The sequence below is a fragment of the Myxine glutinosa genome, chromosome 6 (assembly GCF_964187855.1).
Source record: "Myxine glutinosa chromosome 6, kmMyxGlut1.1, whole genome shotgun sequence".
Taxonomy (NCBI): Eukaryota; Metazoa; Chordata; class Myxini; order Myxiniformes; family Myxinidae; genus Myxine; species Myxine glutinosa.
The window spans coordinates 71,006,981-71,032,694 of NC_136266.1; the positions used below are offsets into that span (position 1 = coordinate 71,006,981).

At 43.9% G+C, this 25,714-nt stretch overlaps 1 protein-coding gene across 2 annotated transcripts in view; it reads left to right on the forward strand.

Annotated features, from left to right (window-relative positions):
* The first annotated feature begins 2,715 nt into the window (after positions 1–2,715).
* The window catches only part of LOC137429958 (uncharacterized), a 34,529-nt gene continuing 11,530 nt past the window's right edge, over positions 2,716–25,714 (forward strand). The window contains exons 1-5 of one of the 2 annotated variants that reach the window (XM_068120359.2): positions 2,716–2,945; positions 9,530–9,617; positions 10,145–10,251; positions 10,842–10,929; positions 17,674–17,747. In XM_068120359.2, coding sequence (XP_067976460.2) covers positions 2,797–2,945; positions 9,530–9,617; positions 10,145–10,251; positions 10,842–10,929; positions 17,674–17,747 — 506 coding nt within the window. In that variant the 5' untranslated portion in view covers positions 2,716–2,796. The remainder of the gene's footprint in view (positions 2,946–9,529; positions 9,618–10,144; positions 10,252–10,841; positions 10,930–17,673; positions 17,748–25,714) is intronic. The other variant, XM_068120360.2, reaches the window with a different exon arrangement.

Genomic DNA, 25,714 nt, shown 5'->3' on the forward strand with positions numbered 1-25,714 from the left:
AACAAAACCTTCGCTTCCATTTGGCAAAACCTTCGCTACAATTTAACAAAACCTTCACTTCCATTTGGCAAAACCTTCGCGACCATTTGGCAAAACCTTCGCTTCCATTTGGCAAAACCTTCGCTACAATTTAACAAAACCTTCACTTCCATTTGGCAAAACCTTCGCGACCATTTGGCAAAACCTTCGCTACAATTTAACAAAACCTTCACTTCCATTTGGCAAAACCTTCGCGACCATTTGGCAAAACCTTCGCTTCCATTTGGCAAAACCTTCGCTACCATTTGGCAAAACATTCGCTGCCATTTGGCAAAACCTTCGCTTCCATTTGGCAAAACCTTCGCTACAATTTGGCAAAACCTTCGCTTCCATTTGGCAAAACCTTCGCTTCCATTTGGCAAAACCTTCGCAACCATTTAGCAAAACCTTCGCTTCCATTTGGCAAAACCTTCGCTTCCATTTGGCAAAACCTTCGCTTCCATTTGGCAAAACCTTCGCTTCCATTTGGCAAAACCTTCACTTCCATTTGGCAAAACCTTCGCAACCATTTGGAAAAACCATCGCTTCCATTTGGCAAAACCTTCGCTACCATTTAGCAAAACATTCACTACCATTTGGCAAAACATTCGCTACCATTTGGCAAAACATTCGCTACCATTTGGAAAAACCTTCGCTACCATTTGGCAAAACATTCGCTACCATTTGGCAAAACCATCGCTTCCATTTGGAAAAACCTTTGCCACCATTTGGCAAAACATTCGCTTCCATTTGGACAAACCTTCGCAACCATTTAACAAAACCTTCACTTCCATTTGGCAAAACCTTCGCTACCATTTGGCAAAACCTTCGCTTCCATTTGGCAAAACTTTCGCAACCATTTAGCAAAACCTCCGCTACCATTTGGCAAAACCTTCGCTACCATTTGGCAAAACCTTCGCAACCATTTAGCAAAACCTCCGCTACCATTTGGCAAAACCTTCGCTACCATTTGGCAAAACCTTCGCTACCATTTGGCAAAACCTTCGCTTCCATTTGGCAAAACCTTCGCAACCATTTAGCAAAACCTCCGCTACCATTTGGCAAAACCTTCGCTACCATTTGGCAAAACCTTCGCTACCATTTGGCAAACCCTTCGCTTCCATTTGGCAAAACCTTCACTTCCATTTGGCAAAACCTTCGCTACCATTTAACAAAACCTTCACTTCCATTTGGCAAAACCTTCGCTACCATTTGGCAAAACCTTCGCTTCCATTTGGCAAAACCTTCGCTACCATTTGGCAAAACCTTCGCTTCCATTTGGCAAAACCTTCGCAACCATTTGGCAAAACCTTCGCTTCCATTTGGCAAAACCTTCGCTTCCATTTGGCAAAACCTTCGCTACCATTTAACAAAACCTTCACTTCCATTTGGCAAAACCTTCGCTACCATTTGGCAAAACCTTCGCTTCCATTTGGCAAAACCTTCGCTTCCATTTGGCAAAACCTTCGCTTCCATTTGGCAAAACCTTCGCTTCCATTTGGCAAAACCTTCGCAACCATTTGGCAAAACCTTCGCTTCCATTTGGCAAAACCTTCGCTTCCATTTGGCAAAACCTTCGCTACCATTTAACAAAACCTTCACTTCCATTTGGCAAAACCTTCGCTACCATTTGGCAAAACCTTCGCTTCCATTTGGCAAAACCTTCGCTACCATTTGGCAAAACATTCGCTACCATTTGGCAAAACCTTCGCTACCATTTGGCAAAAACCTTCACTACCATTTGGCAAAACCTTCGTTTCCATTTAGCAAAACCTTCGCTACCATTTGGCAAAACCTTCGCTTCCATTTGGCAAAACCTTCGCTACCATTTGGCAAAACCTTCGCTTCCATTTGGCAAAACCTTCGCAACCATTTAGCAAAACCTTCGCTACAATTTGGCAAAACCTTCGCTTCCATTTGGCAAAACCTTCGCTTCCATTTGGCAAAACATTCGCAACCATTTAGCAAAACCTTCGCTACAATTTGGCAAAACCTTCGCTTCCATTTGGCAAAACCTTCGCTTCCATTTGGCAAAACATTCGCAACCATTTGGAAACCATTTGAAAAAAAAAAAAAAAAAAAAACCATTTGGCAAAACCTTCGTTTCCATTTGGCAGCAGGAAATCCTCAACCTGGCAGTTACAATAAATTCTTCTTTGACCACAGGTTGTCCCACTTATATTTCCTGTAGTCACACAACTACCACCACCACCTCCAATCCAATTCAATGGCCATATTCCCCCCTATTGTAACCCCTTATGTAAGCAACAGCAACGAATTTACCTCTAAAGTTCAGCTTGAAGCAAGATCTCAACAAAGTTTATTTCTGGAACATATCGCCAAACGAGTGCAGGGTAACGTAGTGCAGGTTGTGTACTCGGTTACCAAGCAGCGAGCTAGCAAGCCAGTCGTTCCTTATCAGCGTTTTCAACTGGAGTGCTTGCTTGAATGCTTAAGCCACTTGGTGTGCACTGCACAAGAAACTTGGTAACTGAACACCCAACACACCCCAGGTGTTTTCCCACGGTAAACATGGGAGGCCACGCTTCCTAGACTTTGATAGCTAGATTAAACACGTGAAGGCACATTTTTAAGGCGTCATGTATCTGGAATGACATCATCGGTACATCCCAAGATGCTTGCAGAAAACGATTAAAGGAACTAAGTCCCGTGATTCGCACCCGCTGTTGTTGTCATTTCGATCGCGCTCCTCCCTTTCGAGTGTTCATCGGTCGGACAACAATTAGGACAAAGTCAGTTCGTTCGTGTTCGCACACAATGACGGAGGCACTCGTATTTGGCTATGCTCTGACCTTCCTGCTTTGTGTCTCGCTCTCGACGTCATGCGTGAAAGTGACGTCATGTTCGTGCAGATCCAGCCGTGGCTTGTTGGATCTTTCCCCTCTGGCGAGCGACAAAGGTCCAAGGTACGAGTCATCAGATCTGGAATCCCTGTCCGTACGTCTTAAATTTGAAAGAGAAACAGCTTTTAACACAAGTCGTTCGAATTGTTTGGTAAGAAATAAAATACTTTACACTAAAGTTTAAATATAGTCCTCATCAACTTATTGTGTTCGAAGAGCGTTGGTGCTCCCGATACAGTTCATTGTCACAGGTTATGCTGGATTTTACCAGTTATGCTGGTTATGCTGGTTATGTCACAGGCTTACCTGGATGGTTTGCTGGTCAGGACTTCCTATGAGATCTCAATTAGGGTCCTGGCTTTAAACTCCGGAGTGCAATACGTAGTAGATCTGTAAGGAGTTTCGAGGTATCAGCTGTGCCTTACAACCCTGCCCTGCTTACTGTGTACCTCTGCGATACAACTTTGTTTCAGCCAATAAACTGTAAGAGTGAACGATCCCCAAAGCAAACATGGGAAAAGTGAACCGAAAATCTTCCGGCTGAGTATTTGAACACCCGTGACGTCATAATTGGTGTGGTGAGGAGGTGCAGACCGAAGCTCCGCACCTTGATCACGAACCTTCCCGAGTAGTCACCCGTTGCCCAAGGAAAAGCGAACCACGTGATCACGAATTGTCTCCAGTCACGCTTTCTCGGCGGCAGATTCGCTACGTCAGCGCGTCTGCCACGTCACGATGCCGAGATCGGATTGAGAGCCACGGAAATAGGAAGAAAGGATCGTTTGGGAGAAAGACAGTTTGGTGAGCGTCGTGCTGTGAGGAAGTGGGGTTGCTGAGTAGGCCTGAATGCTTCATGGTTACTTTTTAGCAAAGAATGAATATTATTTCAAGCATTTTGTTTTTGCTATTTGCTCTTAATTATGCATGCATAATGATAATGCTGAATTTGCATGCAGCAGTCTATTGATTTGCAGACACAACGTGTTCTTGGAAAGTAGTTTGTCAATCGGGAATGATTTTCCCACAGATATAATGATATAATGGGGGATGTATCCCTCCAAAAAATTCCCATTACAAAGCTTTGTGTTTTGGGGGTTTGAACTGAACTGGAAGGTGTCACAGATTGAGCACGGACCATCATGATCTTTTCTGAATCGGATGGAGTGGTCACTGATCAATTAATTAGCCCGTCCCCTGTACAGCAAGAGATGGAGTTTTGTAATCACTTCTGTGTGTGTGTGTGTGTGTGTGTGTGTGTGTGTGTGTGTGTGTGTGTGTGTGTGTGTGTGTGTGTGTGTGTGTGTGTGTGTGTGTGTGTCTCGTGTCTCGTGTCTGTCCGGCCGTAACCTTTGTACCATTTTGAGCTATTTTCATCAAAGTTTAACCAAAAGCCCATTATGATAATATGAAGAAAGCAAATGAATAATTTTGTCAAAAGGTCAAAGGTCAGCGTCACATAAAATCATCCTTTTTCATCAAATTGACCCGAAATTAAAATTTACCATTTGAGTTTGCCATCAAATTTTCAACAAAGCTTTATTATGATAATATGGAGAAGACAAATTATTAATTTTGTCAAAAGGTTAAAGGTCAGCGCCACGTAAAATCAACAATTTTCATCCAATTGACCTGAAATTTCAATTTACCATTTGAGTTTTGTCATCAAATTTTCAACAATATTTTATTATGAGAATATGCAAAAGACAAATTCATAATTTGGTCAAAGGTCAGGTCAGCGCCACGTAAAATTGTCAATTTTCATCCAATTGACCTGAAATTAAAAAAAATTGCATATCGGGTCACAGAATTGGTTCACCAATCAAAAGCTAGAAGGTGATTTTTTTCAAATCTAAAGCTGAAAGGTCAAGGCTGCATAAAATCAACTTTCATTGATCGTACGGAAGAAGGAAAAGAAGAAGAAAAAGAAGAAGAAAAAAAGACGTCTGTTTACAAACGGAGTTGAAATTTTTATATAAAGGTCCTAGTTTCCCCATGTCTATGGTGAGTGGGTTTGGGGATTTTGGGGTGTGAGGTGGAGGGTAAGGCGGTGCGCAAAATTATGTTTTGTCCCCAGGCACCAGACCCTCAGTACACCACTGCGACTGGCAGTCTGGAGAGCCTGTGCGGACAGATATAATTTGGTTCAAGTGTGAAGACCATGAGCAGCATGGATTTGGGCTCAGGAATCAATGTAACAATTGACTAAAATAAAAAAACAAGCTGGACATCCCGATAATTGTGCATGTCTCACAGCTGAGCTATTCACTCATCCACCCTGGGGTTCAAAGGGAATGTTAAATTGGTGAGATGTCTGCCAAGAAAGAACAAAGTGGTCATTCTGCTATGGACAATGCATAACCATACCAGCTGGTGTGGCCAAATTCAAGTCAGGATCAATGTCATGGATTGAAGGATTCAAACCTATACTCCTGTAAAGGACAATCTGCAAGGTGTCCCATTATAATGTGGAACAGTTCACAAAAAACTGGTTGTAGTTGGGAAGACCCATATAAAAATGAAAGCACCACCAACTACAGTATATCACAGCCGTCGAACAAGGGAAAGCTCAGTGCTGACGTTTTTGAACACCAAGCAATCTTCTTCTGGGATTGGGGAAGCCTCGTGCAGCAGATGTTAAGTACTGTATCTTCCAAGGGGAGGTGGAGAAGGGGTCTCGTGACTGCAACATGCTGATGGTGAGACCTAACGTCATTTTAATCATATCCTTGGGAGTGGTCGGATGTGTGTTGAAAAGTCTGTCCCACAATATTCCCACACAGAAACGATGGACTATGTGGAGCAATGAATCAACGTTTACCCAGACCCATAACGTAGCCCACAACGTAGTGTTCTAGTGTGCAACTGGTGTAACACAGAAAATGCAGTTGTTCTAATAGTTAATAGGCTGGAAGAATGACTTATTGGTGTGTGCACTGGCTTGTGAGCTGTCTAGCCTGGGTTTGAATCCCGACCCAGCTATATATTGTCATTGTGGTGTTTCATATGCAGGGCGCGGCATCAATGTGTGCATTGTCCATTGGAAGGATTACGTTGGGTGTCCTATCTGCCATTATTAGTTGGTGGATGTTAATGATCTCTGTATATTTCGTGAAAAGTAAGCGAGTTATCGCTGACACCCTAAACATTGAACAAGTTACAAATTCCTGCCCTGATTGACATCTGAGAAGCGACGCCAAACCACCAAATATATCTTTGTCCTTACCAAGATGTGAAAGAGAGAGAGATCCCAGAGTGGGATAATTAACTGAAGCCCTGCCCAGGACTACTTAACTCAACATAACTTCGATAAAACCAACGCTCTGTGAAGATGACATTAAAAAATAACATTAATATGTGACATTAACATGTTCATGATGATATACAGTATCTATCTTGTATAATAATAAAAGGCAATGTATGTGTGTGTGTCTCGCCTCCATAACTCCAAAACCATGAAATCTGGCAGCCCCAAGCTCCAAGGGAGTGCATGAATCAAAACAGGATGTTTGGGTGTGTTTAAACACAACTTTTGAAGACGATTAACGCTGCTTTAACTGCTCATAACAAAAAATAACAAAATAAACCTTAGGAAAATGGCGGTGTGCCATCTTAATCAGCCCTCTGTCACATAGCTGGGTTCTTATGCCACCATTTTGTTTCAGCCAATTCAAACGTGCCTTGCCTTGAAAACAGAGCTACTCTCACGGACTAATTAAAGCATAGGGTCGGACCCCAACATTCATGGATGATACATTCCTGGAAAATTCTGTGAATGTCGAATCTGTGAATGTGGGGGCATTGTTTCAATGGGAAAAGGGGGGGATAGATAGCTGGCAGTTCCCGTTTAATGGAAAATCCTGTGAATGTCGAGGAAAATCCATGAATGTCGAGGAAAACCGTGAATATGCCCATGAAAAACCGTGAATATGCCTGCGAAAAACAGCGAATACCCCTGCGTAAAGAATGTTGAATAGTGTGGTTGTGCACGTATAGCTTCTTTATGCGTATAGCTTATTTATGCGTGATGCATGGAATATGCTTTTAGAATCATGATGTGCACGGCTGGTGGGAAATGGTTTATGCGTGGCTGGAAGTGGTTTTATGTGTGACACGTTGAAGATGCTTTTAGAAGAATCATGTGCGCAACTAGTGGGAGATGTTTTTTTATTTTGCACCCGTGAAAAACCACGAATATGTGGGACACAGGGCCACAAATGTAGAAGCAGGACGCAATTTATCACCCACGAATACGTGGAATTTGCAAATGTTAGGACCGCCAATGTCGGGGTCCAACTGTATAATTTAAATCTGGATTCTTATTGGAGGATCGGATCCCATACACTAAATAGGTTCAAAATCTGGAGTAAAATCAGAAAGTTTTAAGAAATTAGCGATTCTTTTTACTAAGTGTATTAATTTATTTATTTAAGTAAGGCTGTCATCCCTCCTCCTGCTCTGTCGTCTTAATTCATACCTCCATAGAATTGGGTGTCACTCTATTGTACTGGGACTTGCAATACTTATAGGAAACCCGGAGATTTGAACCATCTGTTTTCAAAACCCCCTCTACTTCATAGTATTATAGGACTGGTGACGGACCCCGATTGCGTCTATTTCAAAGTATTATAGGGACACAATCATGAAATTCTTTGAAGAGATATGTTTTAGAGGATAATATCCCTGACCCATTACCACACAAAAAAAAATTGGGGGAAGAATAATAATCCGGATAATCATGTTTTAAAATCGGACTTCGATTTGCATGACGTCACGGATGCACAACTCATTGATGGACGTGTATGTCTGTGTTTCATCACAAGTTATTCTAGCATTCAAGACGTCGATGTGCCAAGCTTTTAACTGTTCGAATTGTCGAGAAATTTGCCCACAGAACTCAGAGGTCATTTTTATTCATCCCTGACCCACTAAAAGATCATCAGCGATCGTGTGCTTTGTGGTTGAAAAGCCAAGGAGCATCCAAATTAAACCTCAAAACGTATTGTTACGTTTGTAGGGGGTAGGCAGTGATTACTTTAGTTCAGGTAGATTTGCATCAATTAGCATGCTCCGATTGTCGTGAAGAAGAAGAACCACCATGTAATAAGTAGGGATCCGGTAGGTCGTGTGTTCGGATGAAGTGTTACGTGTGGCTCTTGACTCTTGGTTACGAAGGGTGGCTCTTGTGCTAATTAGCTCAGGGATTATGGGTAAAATATCCCTTGTACGTCGTTACCTCTGTATTTATTCCTTTGTCTTTTTTGGCACCGCACCATAGACACGTCGGGCTAGAATCCCACATTTAAACACTCATTAATAAAAACCTATCGGAAATCATGCATTGAGCCCTACAGCTGACAACCCCAACTTGGTAGGCACACACAGGACGGGCAGCCCCGAGGAGCCGTGGTTGGTCAGGGTTCTTGATTGACAGGAGGACTGGTAAGAAGGGACTCGCTGATTGGCGAAGCACGGCCAATGACGTGAGAGCATGGGTGATAAAAGGAAGTGCTAGCGGACATTTTGCTCTCACTTCGCTCTCTTCTCTTCGCTGCTCTCTTCTCTTCGCTGCTCTCTGCTCTTCGCTTCACTCTGCTCTCTGCGCCTGGTCAGGATCATGGCAGTCGGCATTTGTCTCTCTCGTTCTGGACAATAAAGCGAACGATTGTGCTTGGACCATGGGCTCGAGGAAGTGATCGGACTGGTCGTGTTTGGAGACACTACTGGTGGACGTGCAGAGTCAAAGGGCAGGGCCGTGGACCAAGGGCTGCAGCTTCCCACCAGGGATGACTGGGACAGGGCCGGCTGGAGGAGCGAGTTGCACATGGCCCGTTCGATTCACGCTGAAGTCCTGTTGCGTGCCGGCGGGCACGGCCTAGTGAGCGAGGGTGTGCAGAGGCCTAGCAGCGCGGGAGCGAGTGGTTCCTGCCAACGACCTTGATGACCCATGACGAGACCCCAGCAGTGATCAGAGTTAAGTGCACCCACACACATTATTTTCCAGTTATTTTATCTTTCCCTGTGTCTGTGTTTCAAGTCTGTTGTGGGGATGTCCCAATTTAGGAATTTATTTGACCGTGTTTTATTTTGTATTACCTGCATTTCTTTTAATAAAGCCGGTATTTTTGGACATTTTAAATCCTGTTTCGTTCGAGTTTATTTATTGCAGGTTTGAGGACTGCCAGTGGGATCCGTGCAGGTAAGTGCTCTTCAGCATCCTCCTCCTCCTTCCCCTCCTTCCCCCCCCCCCCCCCGGCGTGTATTAACTCCACCACATTTGATGAACGCCTTGGAGTAAAAGCTTGTTCGGCTATCCATTCCTTGGAAAGATTTTAATCGCCAGGAACGCGACAGTATTTTCATACAAAATATGATGTTGTATGCGAAGACCACTTCGAGCCATCAGCATTTGTATTTGATCAACAGGCTCACTACCTGGGAAACAAGCCTGAACTTTTTGAGATATCCTGTTCACAAACAGACAGCCAAACAAACAGGTGTGAAAACATAATCTCCATTCACCTTTGGTGGCGGAGGTAAACATGCAATAGTTGATAAGATCCAATTGACTGTGGGTTCTGTGTGAAACCTGAGATTATTGGCACTGTCTTTTGTGATACTGTAATGTCATTGCTCTATTATCATTGCAGGTTTCCACATGCCTTCATTTCAAATCGTTCGTACATTTCGTACAACCCCTGCATCGCCTTCACCAATGACACCTGCAAGAGAGTTGCGGTAAGTTCCATTAGCCAAAGCTCCCCGTCAAAAGGGTCCATATTGATACTGTTCACAGGGAAGAGGTTGGGAGTTATGGAAGAGGGGAAGAAAGGGGAGTGGAGGGATGAGGGTTTCAAAAATTAGAAAAATATGGGGAACAATCTGTAAATTGCACGATTTAAACGTTTTACATAATGTATGTACATTTCCCCTAAAGGATGTGATGGACAGCTGTAAGTTTTCACCCGATCCCACATTCTTCTTCCCTACCTTCCCTTTCTATCTCCTCTCAACCTTATTTTCTCTTGCCATCTTTCTCTCTCCCCACTCTTCCGTTTCTCAATTCTAAGTTTCTAATTTAACTCCCAATCACCGTTGTGTACATAATAAACAGATGACTACTGAGTGAGACAAACTTCTATGAGTGATACAAACAAGCCTTCTCTTTAACAAATAATTAGCTCTTGTTTACATTTGATGGATATGTTTTGCTAAGTTGTATATAAATTTGAGAGTTGTAACCTTCCTGGTGATTTAACCCACAGATGTGCAAGTTTTTTATGGGATTACATGAGACTGTTGGAAGCCAAAAGAGTGCAAGATTTATCGAGAATGATGATGAAATCAGCATCTTGTATGGAACAGTTAACTGGTAAGGTATTTGCTGGAAATCTGGTCTTTCACTGCAACTAACAGTATAACAAGCACCAAACTGACTTATTGTGAGTTCCTCTAACTGTAGCGGGAATTTTGGGTTTGTGGGTAACACCTCACCGGAATGGATGTATTTCTTAATTATTTCACAACAAGTTTACTGCAAGAAATTCTAAGGAACGGGAACTCATTGGATGTCATGGGTTCAATCTGCCATCTTGGTTTCCAGATGCTATTTGCTGTACGAGCTGACAAGGAGGCGACCATATTTACTCTTGTAGAATATGGCGAAAGTGCTGCTACCAAAGTACATTATAACAATCAAATAAAAACTTACCTGATTACATTTTAACTTCCCAAACAGTCATAATAGGTGGACGTTATGGGTGAGCTTAACTCAAAGTAAATAGAAGCACCGCCTGGTCAGTTCGTATTGCAAACAGCATCTGGAAACCAAGATGGTGGATCGAAGCCCCACGTTTATTCCCCAGAATTCCTTGCAGTACCCATTTTTTGAGACACGCTCAGCTAGATGCTTGCACAAGTTGTGGACGTCTAAACTACACAGTGTTGTGTGTTACTCTACAGGGGAGCTAAACTGGTTCTTCGATGTATTCCCCATGCTGTTAATTCAGCACTGAAGGTATTGAAAACAGACGTCTCCAACAGAAGATATGTGAGTATGATATTCAGAGCACTGTAAACTAAATATTCCCACTGAATTGAATCGCTTGTTGGAAGATCACGATTTATGGAGTTTAATAAGACCACCATATCAGTTAAATACCAGGAAATAAGGTCTGAACAAAGAAACGAGGTCAACCTGACAAAAAGGGAGTTTGGAATGTAGCGAAGATACCAACTCCAAGGGAATGTAGCGAAGATACCAACTCCAAGGGAATGTAGCGAAGATACCAACTCCAAGGGAATGTAGCGAAGATACCAACTCCAAGGGAATGTAGCGAAGATACCAACTCCAGGGGAATGGAGCAAGCATACCAACTCCAAGGGAATGTAGCGAAGATACCAACTCCAGGGGAATGGAGCAAGCATACCAACTCCAAGGGAATGTAGCGAAGATACCAACTCCAGGGGAATGGAGCAAGCATACCAACTCCAAGGGAATGTAGTGAAGATACCAACTCCAGGGGAATGTAGCGAGGATACCAACTCCAGGGGTATGTAGCAAGAATACCAACTCCAGGGGCATGTAGCGAGCATACCAACTCCAGGGGAATGTAGCAAGAATACCAACTCCAAGGGAATGTAGCGAAGATACCAACTCCAGGGGAATGTAGCAAGAATACCAACTCCAGGGGCATGTAGTGAGCATACCAACTCCAGGGGCATGTAGCGAGCATACCAACTCCAGGGGAATGTAGCAAGAATACCAACTCCAAGGGAATGTAGCGAAGATACCAACTCCAGGGGAATGTAGCGAGGATACCAACTCCAGGGGTATGTAGTGAGCATACCAACTCCAGGGGAATGTAGCAAGAATACCAACTCCAGGGGCATGTAGCGAGCATACCAACTCCAGGGGCATGTAGCGAGCATACCAACTCCAGGGGAATGTAGCAAGAATACCAACTCCAAGGGAATGTAGCGAAGATACCAACTCCAGGGGAATGTAGCGAGGATACCAACTCCAGGGGCATGTAGCGAGCATACCAACTCCAGGGGTATGTAGTGAGCATACCAACTCCAGGGGAATGTAGCAAGAATACCAACTCCAGGGGCATGTAGCGAGGATACTAACTCCAGGGGTATGTAGTGAGCATACCAACTCCAGGGGCATGTAGCGAGCATACCAACTCCAGGGGAATGTAGCAAGAATACCAACTCCAGGGGAATGTAGCAAGAATACCAACTCCAGGGGTATGTAGTGAGCATACCAACTCCAGGGGAATGTAGCAAGAATACCAACTCCAGGGGCATGTAGCGAGGATACTAACTCCAGGGGTATGTAGTGAGCATACCAACTCCAGGGGTATGTAGCGAGGATACTAACTCCAGGAGAATGTAGTGACAATACCAACTACAGGAGAATATAGCGAAGATACCAACTCCAGAAGAATGTAGCGAGAATACCAACTCCAGGGGTATGTAGTGAGCATACCAACTCCAGGGGTATGTAGCGAGCATACCAACTCCAGGGATATGTAGCGAGGATACTAACTCCAGGGGTATGTAGCGAGAATACCAACTCCAGGGGTATGTAGCGAGGATACTAACTCCAGGGGTATGTAGCGAGGATACTAACTCCAGGGGAATTTAGCGAGCATACCAACTCAAAGGACTACTCTTGCATAATAATATCACGGGATAGTTACCCTCCACATTAAATTATATATTTTTTTTATTGATATTTGATTTCCATACACATAACATGAATGAACGAATGATTGGTTTTAAGGCCATTTTCCCCGCTAGAGCGGGGGTTAGCCTTGCGGGCCCCATGACAATCATGGTTCTCTGTTTGAGGCAATGTTTTTATGGCCGGATGCCCTTCCTGACGCCAACCATTAGTCGCCTCTTACGATGCGCAGGGATACGGTGTACCTATTCTAAACCGGGGTACACACAGGGATCATTCATCCCAGCAACCTGGTACTCAATTTGCCGACCTCTGAAGGATGACAGGCTGAGTCAACCCCCCTGGCGTTAATTCAGCGATCAACCAGGATTCGAACTCAGGATCCTAGGATCCCAAGCCGGCACCCTAACCGCTAAGCCAACACCAGGGCCATACACATAACAAATAAAAACAATTTCATCAATAGGCCTATGAGTAAAGTATGACTACTGTATATATGAAAAACAAGGAACATCATAAGCAAAAGCTTGATAGTGATGTCGTTTAATAAACTGCAGTACTTCTTGATGCGATATCTCAATTGAAATAAAGAAAATAGAGAGAAAAGTAGAAGTTTAAGGAAGGAAAGGAATATCAAGGACAGCCGGCTTAACACCCGATCTGATGGATTGTGTATGCATTTTAGTTTGACCTTTTCCTCCCAGAGTGATGCTATGTTAGAGGCCATGTTAGAGGCCATGTTAGAGGCCATGTTAGAGGCCATGTTAGAGGAATCACCCCAAAACAATAGCAAACAATATCAATAATGGATTGTCCCATCCCATGAGCTGTCGTAATTTAAATATAAATCGAACGACGGGTCGGCCTCAGATGAGCGAACGTTTAAAGCTCAAAAACAAAGCTTTTGTAACAAACACCATGTGAGCGAAACATTTCTTTCCAATATTTTAATGTTATTTGAAAAGATTTTTTATTTTTTATAAAAACGATTAAGGTATGTAATGAAACATAAACTTCAAACATAGACTCGAACCAGAGTTCCATCCTATAATAGATCTTGGATAGTGATGATACCATTGAAGAAAACAAGTGAACCTTTTCAATTATTCACTCATCAGCATTCGAGTTGTTTCATCACCTCCAGGGAAGTGTTTGATTTCTCTTGTGACTTCTGCAACCTCAAACCGGGTCAACGTGTGAATGTTCATTTGTGCAACTTGGTTAAATGCAACCGAGTCACTTGCATGTGGACATTTCTGTAACCAGTTGCAAATAGTTGTACAAGGGGAAGGGGTAGGGTGGGGAATATATTTATTCCTAATGCAAATATGGTGGGGATTGTACCCTCACCCCAACCCTCCGTGCACCATGTACGGACTAACCTGAATCGACCCCTGAGTCACCCACTCTCCCTTCCTCGGTGCATAAGTAACAAATAGGTGGCACATCCAGTGCAGTATTACCTTTTTACAGAGAGTAAGGCTTGTGAAAAAGCTGAAAAACTGAGGAGTGAGGTCGACACATGAATGATGGAGCAGAAGGAACAGGCAGGCAAGAGACTGCATGCAACGGAAATACAGGTGTAATAAGTATCGATGGATATTGGGTGCTCGGGTGGCCTAGAGGTACGCACACTCGACTCTGAGCCGTTTAGCCTGAGCTTGAATCTCGACCGAGATTTAAACCGTCATGCTGGTGTCTCGCAGACAGTGTGAGGCATCGATGCGTGCGCCATCCGTCGGATGGATGTTAAACTGAGCATCCTGTCTGCCAGCATTAGTTGGTGGACGTGAAAGATCCCATGGTGTCCTTCACGAAGAGTAGGTGAGCAATCGCTGGCACCCTGAACAAATTCCAAATTTCTGTTCTAATCTAAAGGGGCACTGCATCAGCGGCACAGCTGCGCCCTGAGCAAATGATGCTACCCTGCAGCCTTGTGCTGCATATGAAAAACGTTGAGTGCATATGGACAGGGGAAGATAACAAAGGGGAATACATCGACAATGAATGTGTACTGTATGCTGATAAGAAAACGGTTAAATGTGGGAGAGAACAGGTAGACTGAAAAGGAGGGGCAAAGGAAATATAAAAGATCAGGAATCGTAACAGTGAACCATCCAAATCCATGATGTTTTCTACCCCCGTCAACCACCACTCCAATTCTGTGTTCTGTTGTGTCCTGATCAATTCTGTGTTCTAGCCCATCCAGGAGCCTTGACTATGTATACAAAAGAACAACAACAAACAACTAAACTAAAAAAACATGTTTTAGGGCTACACGCTTTTATTTTTTTAAAGTTTAAAACCTTTTTATTTTAAATTTTTTTATTTTTAAATTAAATTTTGATAGATGAAAATGTACCAGAAAAGAGGACCATGGGCCAAATTTCAGCTCTCTACGACGTATGGAACCGAGAAAACGAACGGCTCAAATATTTGAAACGGGACAAACAAACAAAGTTCAGATGAAGTTAAATAAAAGTGCGTAATAAAAACACTAACAGATGCTGATGATATTGCCATTTTAAAGAAGTTAAGGGAAGAACATGGCTAAACAGATTCGAAGATAAATAAACAGATTCGAAGAAGGTAAATAATTTAAGAAATAAATAAATAATTGATATAAGATATATAAGATTTTTTTTTTTTTTTTTGTATACTGAATCGAGGCTCGTGAAAGAGCTAACATTTACTTCACAAACAAATCAACCAGACAAACAAAATATATAAAAAGAGGGAGCGGAAAACAAGATGGGGAGAGAAGGGGAAGCACACAAACACAACATTTGAGAGCAGGGAGATGTGTGGAAGGGCTTTCTGTGCTTTACCTCTTGCCGTGTAATCTAACCGTTCTGCATAACCAATATTATATCCTCCTCCGGAGGTACAGATCGCGGTTTAGATGTTATGATGACCGAGCGGTGGTGTATTACCGCGACCTAACAGGCTCCCCGACTCACCCGATTCACCCAGACGTTGGCCGAATCGCGCTACAGCTAGTCAATAGGGAAAAGACAAAGGCGACACGGATGTGAAGAAGAAGAAGAAGACAAAAAGGTTGGAAATACTACTGAATTTATTTACTATTTACACACATAAGCAAAAAGGAGCAATCAAGTTTATTTACAACACATAAGACGCAGGTGACACAGTGCAAATACTAGCTTATCTACAGACTTAACTTATTCCCAGGACAGAACAAACAGAACAAACTCACGTCCACAAGAAGGGTGGAAAGGCAGGAGGTGGATGGCTGGAGGGAGAGGGAGGTCCAAGGGGGTCCCGCAGCACAACCGGCGCGTTTAGCAGCCGCCGTTCAGGCCAGGCCCCACGCTGCTGTTTTGGCTGCTGTGTACGTCGCGTGCTTTGCCAGGCCTTGTCCGACTCGTCTGGTCCAAACCCTCAACTCTTTCTTGGTTCACTCACTCCTCACCACCGACTCCTCACCGCAACCAACTGACCACCGACTCCTCTGACTGACTCTTCACGACTCTCTCTTGACGACCAACTCCCTCTGGCAACCGACTCAGACCAACTCACTACTCACTTCCGTTTGCGACTTGGTCACACACCTGACCACCGAACACCTTGGCACACATTCGTCGCTCGCACACCTCACCAACACACCTCACCTCACCAACACAACAACACACCAACACGGCCCGGGGGGAGGAGGCGTGGGAAGGGGGGGGGGGGGGTGGGAGAAATATAAAACACAAGGACACCAAGGACTTCCAGGAAAGAAGTTGGTATTTCAAAAAAGTGGAATTGGGGTGAAATTAGCGGGGGTAGAAAAGATCAAGGTTTTGGATGGGGGAAGATAAGAGATGGTGGTGAACAGCTGTTTTAAAGACCTGGAGGGTGGAGTGGGATCGAAGAGAGTGAGGGAGTTTGTTCCAGAGGCGGGAGAAAAGAGGAATGAAGGAGTGAAGGTGAGCAGAAAGTCTTGATTTTGGCAGTTTGACCATAAGAGGGTTGCAGGCAGATCTTGTGCGACCTGTAGGAATATTTGCAGGACAGAGCCCAGTGCCCAGTGCCCAGTGCTTCCCTCTCTCTCCCCATCTTGTCTCCCGCTCCCTTTATTATATGTTTTATGTGGCCGCTTTTTTTTTGTGATTGATGTTAGCTCTTACACGAGCCTCGATCTTGTATACCAAAAAAAAAAAAAAGAGTGATTCTTCACCATTGAGAGATCGGGCAAAAAAGCAATATGTAACATGATATTTAAAAAAGTTACGGATGAGTTATGACTAAACTAGGTGGATGAGTTGGCTAGTTGGCAAGAACAAGCCGATTACATTTTGGTTCAGGTCCGAATCCAGATCCGGCCTATCATGGGATACAAAACATAATCTGTTCAGCCTGGCAGAAGTAAGCGCTCTACCGAGTGTCGTTCTGGTTTTCTCTGCAACCGTTGGTCCGATTGGTAGGAAATTTTCACCGTAGGTGCATTTTCTCCTGCAGAATTTTTTAATGATAATTATGACGTCATAGGTCACGTTGTACTGGCGCCATCTTGGAAAAAAATCAAAAAAGTTGCACCTCTATATCTCCGAAAGCGCTGCATAGAAAAAAAATCGAGACATGGCTCATTGTAAAGAACTCTCCATGGGGAATAACATAATTATGTTAATGATTATGTCATAGGTTCCTCCATTATGACGTCATAATTTGACAAGTACAAAACTTTCGGTTTGTTTTAACACAAAATCCTTAAAAATCACTAAAACGTCCTGGGGAGGGTCTGCAATCTCTGATTGCTCTTTCTTGTTAGTAATGTTTTTGAACTACTGTGCTTTAATTGTGACGTAAATAGTATGCGGTGTAGTTTTAAAGTGTGGTCGTCATAAAAAATGCCACCATTAAAGGTAGACATTGAAAGTTTTGACTTGATCTATGTGCACCTTTTCCTTGGTATTAAAGATCCCATCGTGTTTATCATAAAACTAATTGTAACTATGTTCCTTGTACCCAAGGCAAAATAAAACCAAAATACCTCTACCTGGTTTGAGTGCATAATTCAATCCTGTATGAAATACCTGTAAACGATTTGTGAGTTTAGCCTTGCTTGTTTATTAACTTCTTCTCTTGAACTTCTTACAGATATTGGAGCTTTCTTCAAAGTATGCCTGTTTGAAGCACGAAGGCCTCAATGCTGGTAGCATAATTGCCATTGTGTAAGTAGCTGAGTGCACACACATTGAAATTCTCACATAATAAAGAGTAAATGTCTGGAAAATCTTTTTATTTCTTTGCCATTTAAAATGAGTTCAGTTCGAGGAATCTACATAACACCATCCCATCCCTTCATTTCACTTTCACACTCCTCTTACCCTTCCTCATAATTCTTTTCTTTGCAATTGCTCTACTCTTCCTTGTCTAAGTTTTTACCTCCACCCTCGAATTGGCACCTTGTTTAAACAGTCTTCCAATTTTACTTGCAAAATCGAAGATTTTTCAAGTACAGTATATTGGTTGGTCTTGTGCATTATTACTTGGCAAATTTAAAAAAATGTTGACATGTATGTTGATCACTCTGGTTTGTGTGTTTGTGTGTGTGTGTGTTTGTTTGTCCACTCACTTATACTTGACTACAGGTCACAATTTTAAACCGATCTTCACGAAACTTCAACAAATGTTAGGGTTCGTGGTCTGACAAAATCCTATATATTTTTGACATCAAATGGAGAAAAGGTCAACATAGGCCAAAGGTCAACCATTTTCTTCAAATATCTAAAATCCTCAATTTTAATCCGATTGACTTTAAATTTGAAAAGGATTAACATATAACATATACATAACATATACCGGTCCGGTCGTGAGAGGACGCTGGCGTCGTTTGCTCGCCGCTTCTCTGACTGGACCATTGTCCGTGTCTTGCTTTCCTGGTGGTCGTGGCGGATTTATGGCCATTGAGTCTTCCTCTGCGCGGTCCCGGCTCTGCTCTGCTGCTCCGGGCTTCACCTGCTCGGCTCCATCGCTGTTTCCTCGGGCCCACTCCCGTTGGTTGTGTCGATTGTTTCGCCTCCTCACCCTTGGCCGCGTGCTCGCTTTGCCTTCGCTCCTGCTGGCATGGCTCTGCGGTACTCTGCCGCAAGGCTTCTCCTGCTTAAAACCCGCTCCACCCCATCATGCATCTCTGCAATCAGATCGAATGGACTCCTGCGTCGACCCAGGTACATTCACCGTGGCTCCGGTCGTAAGTTTGTTTATTTACAATCAGGTCACTCCATCCCCATCCTCTGGTCGGCTCAGCGCACTCCCACTCATCGTCCCAACACACCTGGTCACAACAACGCACAAAATCGCACCTCCTGTCTGCGAACCCTGGCCAAATCACCTGGATTCATACCCGCCGTACAAAACAACATCAAGCTCACCCTGTTCAATACCCGGTCCCTCAACAACAAATGCCTCATCCTGAACGACTACATCCTGGAAAATAAACTGGACTTTCTCTGTCTCACTGAGACCTGGCAACAACCACTGGACTACTACACGCTCAACCTCACCACACCCAATGGATATTCTTACATCAATAAACCACGCTCGGAGGGCCGAGGTGGTGGAATTGCCGTTATTCACCGACAAGACATCAAGACCAACCTCATCTCCATCTCATCTGCTCCATCATTTGAACACCTGGCTTTTAAACTCTCTGGTCACACACAGTCAGTCATGGCTGTTGTCTACCGCCCTCCCAAACCACACCCATCATTCCTGTCTGACTTCTCCTACTTTCTGACCCAGCTATGTTCCCTCTCCCCCTCAATCCTCCTCCTTGGTGATTTCAATATCCACATGGACTCCACTGACTCCACGCTAACCACTGACTTCACTGATTTACTCACCTGCTTTAACCTCACTCAACATGTCAACTTTCCTACCCATAACCGTGGTCACATTTTGGACCTTGTCTGCTCTACTGGACTAATTTTGCACCATCTCTCTGGCTCCGACCTCACTCTCTCTGACCACCTAGCCATCACTCTGACCATCAACATCCCCACCCCAGCACCAAGGCATTATCGCACTATCAACTTCCGTAAGCTAAACGCTTTTTCACCTGCCTCATTCTCATCGACCCTCTCTGAAAAAATGTCCACTTCTCCCTTCGTTGACCTCCACACCCCTTCTGACCTCACTGACTACTACAACCACACTCTCTCTTCCTGCCTTGACCAAATTGCGCCTATAAAAACCAAAACAGTTTCTTTCACCCATTCTGCTCCCTGGTTTACCCCTGAGCTCCGCCTAATGAAAACTCGTGCTCGCCAACTTGAAAGACTCCGCAATAAAACAGGTCTCACAGTTCACTCCCAGGCCTACAAGGACCACATACAACACTATAAAGATGCCCTCTCCCGCGCCCGCTCCGCCTACTACTCTCAAATTATCCACTCTGGCTCCGGAAACCCAAAAGCACTCTTCTCTACAATAAACAAACTCCTCAGCCCCCTGAACACCACCACCCAGTCATTCACAATAGACAACTGCATCTCCTTCCTTTCATTCTTCCAACGCAAAATTGAAAACATCTACAACAGCTTGACCACCGCCGCACCCGCTCCCCCTCAAACCACCTGCCCCCCCTTATCCTGCCATCCCCTGTCTCAATTCTCCCCAGTCTCCCCTACTGACCTCTCTGAACTCCTCATCGGAATGAAAACTGCCACCTGCACTCTTGACCCCATCCCCTCCAGCTTTGTCAAGGCCTCCCTTCCTGCTCTTTCTCCACTTATCATTGCAACAATAAACTCCTCCCTGTCTACAGGCATCGTCCCACCATCCCTCAAAATTGCTGCTGTTACCCCCATTCTGAAAAAACCTGGACTAAACCCTGACACCCTAAATAACTTCAGACCCATCTCCAACCTACCCTTTCTGTCAAAGGTTTTGGAACGCGCTGTAGCCACTCAACTCAAGCATCACCTCTCTGCCAATAACCTGTATGAAACATTCCAATCCGGATTCCGGTCCAACCACAGTACTGAAACTGCTCTCCTCAAAATCACCAACGACCTTCTCCTCTCCTCTGATGCTGGCAACCTCAACATTCTCATCCTCCTCGACCTCAGCGCTGCCTTTGACACCATCGATCACACCATCCTCCTCACCCGACTTGAAACCACCTTTAACATTACCGGCACTGCCCTCTCTTGGATTAAATCATACCTCTCTGACAGACGTCAGTTCATCTCCATCAATAACTGCAAATCCCCCACTGCTCCCCTCCCCCAAGGTGTCCCCCAAGGTTCAGTTCTTGGCCCCCTCCTCTTTATCCTTTACCTGTCCCCCCTCGGTCACTTAATCCGCCGTCATGGTCTCCAATTCCACTGCTTCGCCGATGACATCCAGCTTTTCATCTCCACCAAGTCCATCTCCACCGCCACCCACTCTATCCTGACAAACTGCATCACTGAAATAAAATCCTGGCTTCAAATCAACTTCCTCAAACTTAACTGTGATAAATCTGAAATAATCATCATTGGCCCAAAAACGCTCACCAAGTCCACCCATAACTTTGCCCTCAACATCGACGGTTTCCCAGTGTCCACCTCCCCTCACATCCGGAATCTTGGCATCATCTTTGACCAAACCCTCTCCTTCGACAAATACACTAAACAGATCACAAAGACAGCCTTCTTCCACCTGAAAAACATCGCCCGTCTCCGTCCATCCCTCTCCTCTGTGGCTGCAGAAACCCTCATCCACGCCTTCATCACTTCCCGTCTGGACTACTGCAATAGCCTCCTTTATGGTTCACCCTCAACAATCACCAATAAACTCCAATACATTCAGAACTCCGCTGCCCGTCTACTCACCCATTCCCGGACCCGTGACCACATCACCCCCGTCCTTTACAAGCTTCACTGGCTCCCCATCTCCCAGAGAATCCAGTACAAAATCCTCCTCTTGACCTACAAAGCCCTCCATAACCTGGCCCCATCCTACCTGGCTGACCTCCTCTCCAGACACACTCCCACCCGCAACCTCCGCTCTGCTGGTACCAACCTCCTGACCCCCCCCATCCGGACCAAATTTAGATCCTGGGGGGACAGGGCCTTCTCCATCGCTGCTCCCACCCTCTGGAACTCGCTACCTCACACCATCAGAGACTCCTCCTCACTCACCACATTCAAAACATCACTCAAGACCCACCTGTTCAACACTGCATTCAACATTTAACCCACAGCATCTAACCCCTGACTATCTCCTCTCCTTCTCCCTCCTTTGTGCTTTGAATATTTCCCTATTGATTCTTCTTTTTTTGCAATTGTCTTTATGTTTTGCTATGCGTTATGTTTTGCACTCTGTCAAAGCGTCTTTGGGCTTCCTGAAAAGCGCTATATAAAATAAATGCATTATTATTATTATTATTATATCAGCTAACTGAATTCAATCACCAACAATTTTTGAGATCAACATAGGTTCTCTTCCACATTTAACCGTCAACATAGGCCAAAGGTCAACCACTTTTTTCAAATTTCTAAAATCCTCAATTTTCATCCGATTCACTTGAAATTTGAATGGGATTTACATATCAGCTAACTTAATTCAACCACCAACTATTTTGGAGATCAACATAGGCCAAAACGTCAACAACCTTTTCAAATTTCTAAAATCCTCAATTTTCATCCGATTGACTTTTAATTTGAAAAGGATTAACATATCAGCGAAATGAATTCAACCACCTACTATTTTTGAGATCAACATAGGTCACAAGGTCAACATCGGCCAAAGGTCAACCACTTTTCTCGAATTTCTAAAATCCTCAATTTTCATCCGATTGACTTGAAATTTGAATCGGATTTTCATATCAGCTTCCTGAAACCAACCACCAACTATTTTGAAGTCAACATAGGCCAAAAGGTCAACATAGGCCAAATTTCTAAAATTGTCAATTTTCTTCCGATTAACTTAAACTTTGAAGACGATTTGCATATCAGGTAACTGAATTCAACCACAAATTATTTTTGAGGTCAAAATAATGCTCTACTGAGTGCCATTCTACTTTGTTCTGTTTTCCCAAGTGTCGCTCTATGAGTGATTTTTCATTTTGTCTGTCTGTCTCAATCACCTACAGGTCACAACTTTAAACTGATCTTCACGAAACTTCACCAGATGGTAGATTTGATCATAAGGAAAAAGCCTATTGATTTTGAGGTCAAAGGTCATCTTGAGGTCAAATTTCTAAAATTGTCATTTTTCTTCCGAATGACTTGCAAATTGAACAGCATTTGCACATTGAGTCACTAAATTGGGATATCAACTATTTTTGAGGTCAAAAGGTCAAATGTCAACTCAAGGTCTTCTAAAATGTCTTCGAAAACTTCCAAAATCATCAATTTTCATCCGAAAAATTGTCAATTTTTATCCGATTAACCTGAAAATTATAGAGCAATTTCATAGTATATCACAGAATTGGAAAACCAACTATTTTTGGTTCAAAAGTTCAAAGGTCAACTCAAGGTCATGCTTCTAAAATCATCTATTTTCATCTGAAAACTTGTCCATATTCATCCTATTAACTTGAAAATCCAACAGCAATTAGCTGGTGCATCACTGAATTGGGAAAGCAACTATTTTTGAGGTCAAAAGGTCAAAGGTCGACTCAAGGTCAAACCTCTAAAAAATAATCAATTTACATCCAAGTGAACCAACCTTTGATTAAGATCGTTAATTTAAATCTAAATTAAATGAACAATTTGATGTATCCATTGCAATTCTTTTTGGGGGGGGGGGGATGTTGGGGAAAGGAGGGGAGGGGGTGTTGTTTAAAAAACAAATATTGATGATTAGAACTTCTCCTTTGAAAACATTGTGCACTGTTGCTTACAATAACTGATTAGTGGTCGGTTATTTATTACATATGCAAACATGGTGGATTTATTTAACGCTAAGCCCCTCCTGTCTCCCTACAAAACACATGTTTCAAACCTGCCGCTTCCCATTCCTCCACTTATTTTAATCAACCCCTCCAACCTAAACTTATTTTTGTTCTCTCTCCATTTCTCCCACACTCACTTATTCACCCTACTCTCCTTACTCTCTTCTAGTATCCTCACTACAACTACTTTTCTGAGTTTTTCATTTCCTCATTTTCGTCCCTTCCTCCCATGCCTATGGAATAAATACATTAATATCAATTCATAGACATAAAAATCTTACTTTCTTTACGAACAAATGAAACAGTAAATGTTGATTTACACTGATAGTTATACAGAAGCTGTGTCAAAATACAATTACCATATATGTATTGTCATGTCTGAGGTTCCGTTAACACGGTAAATGCAATATGCTTCAGCATCGGGCAGAACTAGTCCTGGAAAATGGCCAAACAGTCTCTTACTGCATTTAATTATTATACTTTACCATTCCCCAAGGTCGCCCAAGTGAGCCAAATTTGACGGCACACACCGGGAGGCAGATGGCTCGGACACGTTTTCTTAGCCTTTTGAAAGGTTTATTTATAATGAATATGGGGTGGGTGTGGAGGGGGGAGGTGGGGACGAGACGAGCAGTTCGGAACAAATCAAGAAAATCAAGACCCAAACAGGGAATTGGGGACATGCACAATTATATGCAATGATGGTAAGTGAAGAGTGAAACCTAAAGCCTAAGTCACACATAGGCGGATTTGTCAGCGACTACTGGCGACTGGAAAAATCGCCACCACCCGCCGACAATCGTAATGAAACCGTAATGAACGGTCTTCTGTAGTCGTGGTTATCCTCCCCAGGTCGGCTGCAGTCGGCAAGAGCCGCAAAGGGGCCAAATATTTTTTTTAATGTTTAAAAACGGCGCGCTCAGTCGTCCTCAAAAAAGATCCGCCATGCTGTCGTGATGGAACCGCCATGCTGTCGTCGGTATCCGTAATAAGACCGTAAAGCGGCCGCAACCCAGTCGCTCATAGTCTTCCGCAATCGCCCCACCAGCTAGGACGGCAGAGATGCGAATGCCATACGGCCTTCCTGCGGCATCTTCCCGACTACGGGCCGACACTGTTGCGGCTGCATATCGACTACAGAAGAACTGCCACATCTCCTCTGCGGCTATGGGAGACTGACGACGACAGCAGTAGGACTAGTGGCGGCCGAGTTACGGCCATTGGCGACAGAGATACGACTGCCTGGCGACTGCATTACGACATACCACTATTCCATGGCAAGACAGGATGGTGTGAGGGTCTCCGTGGAGTGAGGTCCTGTGGTGCCGACAAGGATATGGCTTTATTGTTTGGACTTGGGACTTTTGGGAACTTTATTTTTGGGACTTTGATCCTTTGGAAACTTTATTTATGGGACTTGGGACCAGTGGAAATAATTTGTTGGACTTTATTTCCATTCTCTCTCCCTGCAGAAAAGTTTGATTATTACATTACAATCATACATCTTTATTAACTTTCTTATTGTACATCAAACATCTTTATGCTTCATGTCATACATCATTGAAATGAATAAAGTGAAATGTAAAATAGAGAAATAAAGATTTAAAAAGTTGTGTGAATCGTCTCCAATCGCCGGCGGTCTTATTGCAGTCTTGCGGACGTCGGAGTAAACCGCCACCCGGCCCCAATGCAGTCGCCGCGATCCGCCATCGGTCGTAATCTAGCCGCCACACTGTCCCCACGCTGCCGCCGTGCATCCGCAATGCAGTCGTCGTTGATCTTCAACAGTCGCCATCCCACTCGGGGCGTCGTCGCAATGCAGTCGCAATGTGGCCGCCTGCAGTCGCCAAACTGCCGCCTGACCATATTTGACCGCCCGAAATCGCCAGTAGTCGCCGAAAAATCTTGATCGCCGGCAGTCACCAGTAGTCGCCAAAATATCCGCCTATGTGTGACTGGGGCCTAACCCACTCTCAGCACCACAGAACACACTTTTACAAACACGATAAGAATGCAGGCGGGGACTTCCCTTTGTCGATGATGTGCAAGGTGGAAGGCGATGATGCGTGGTGGAGATGCGGGACTCAATGCAGCCTGCTCTGGAAACCAGGAGTGAGACTACAAGACTCAGTGACGAATTGAATCCAAAGACGAAGTAAGCCAGATATGAGACCAGCTAGCCACGAGCGCCAGCGACGATAATTCCCTCAACCAGCCCTCGTTGCTCTGTAATTTCTTTTCGAGATGATTCCT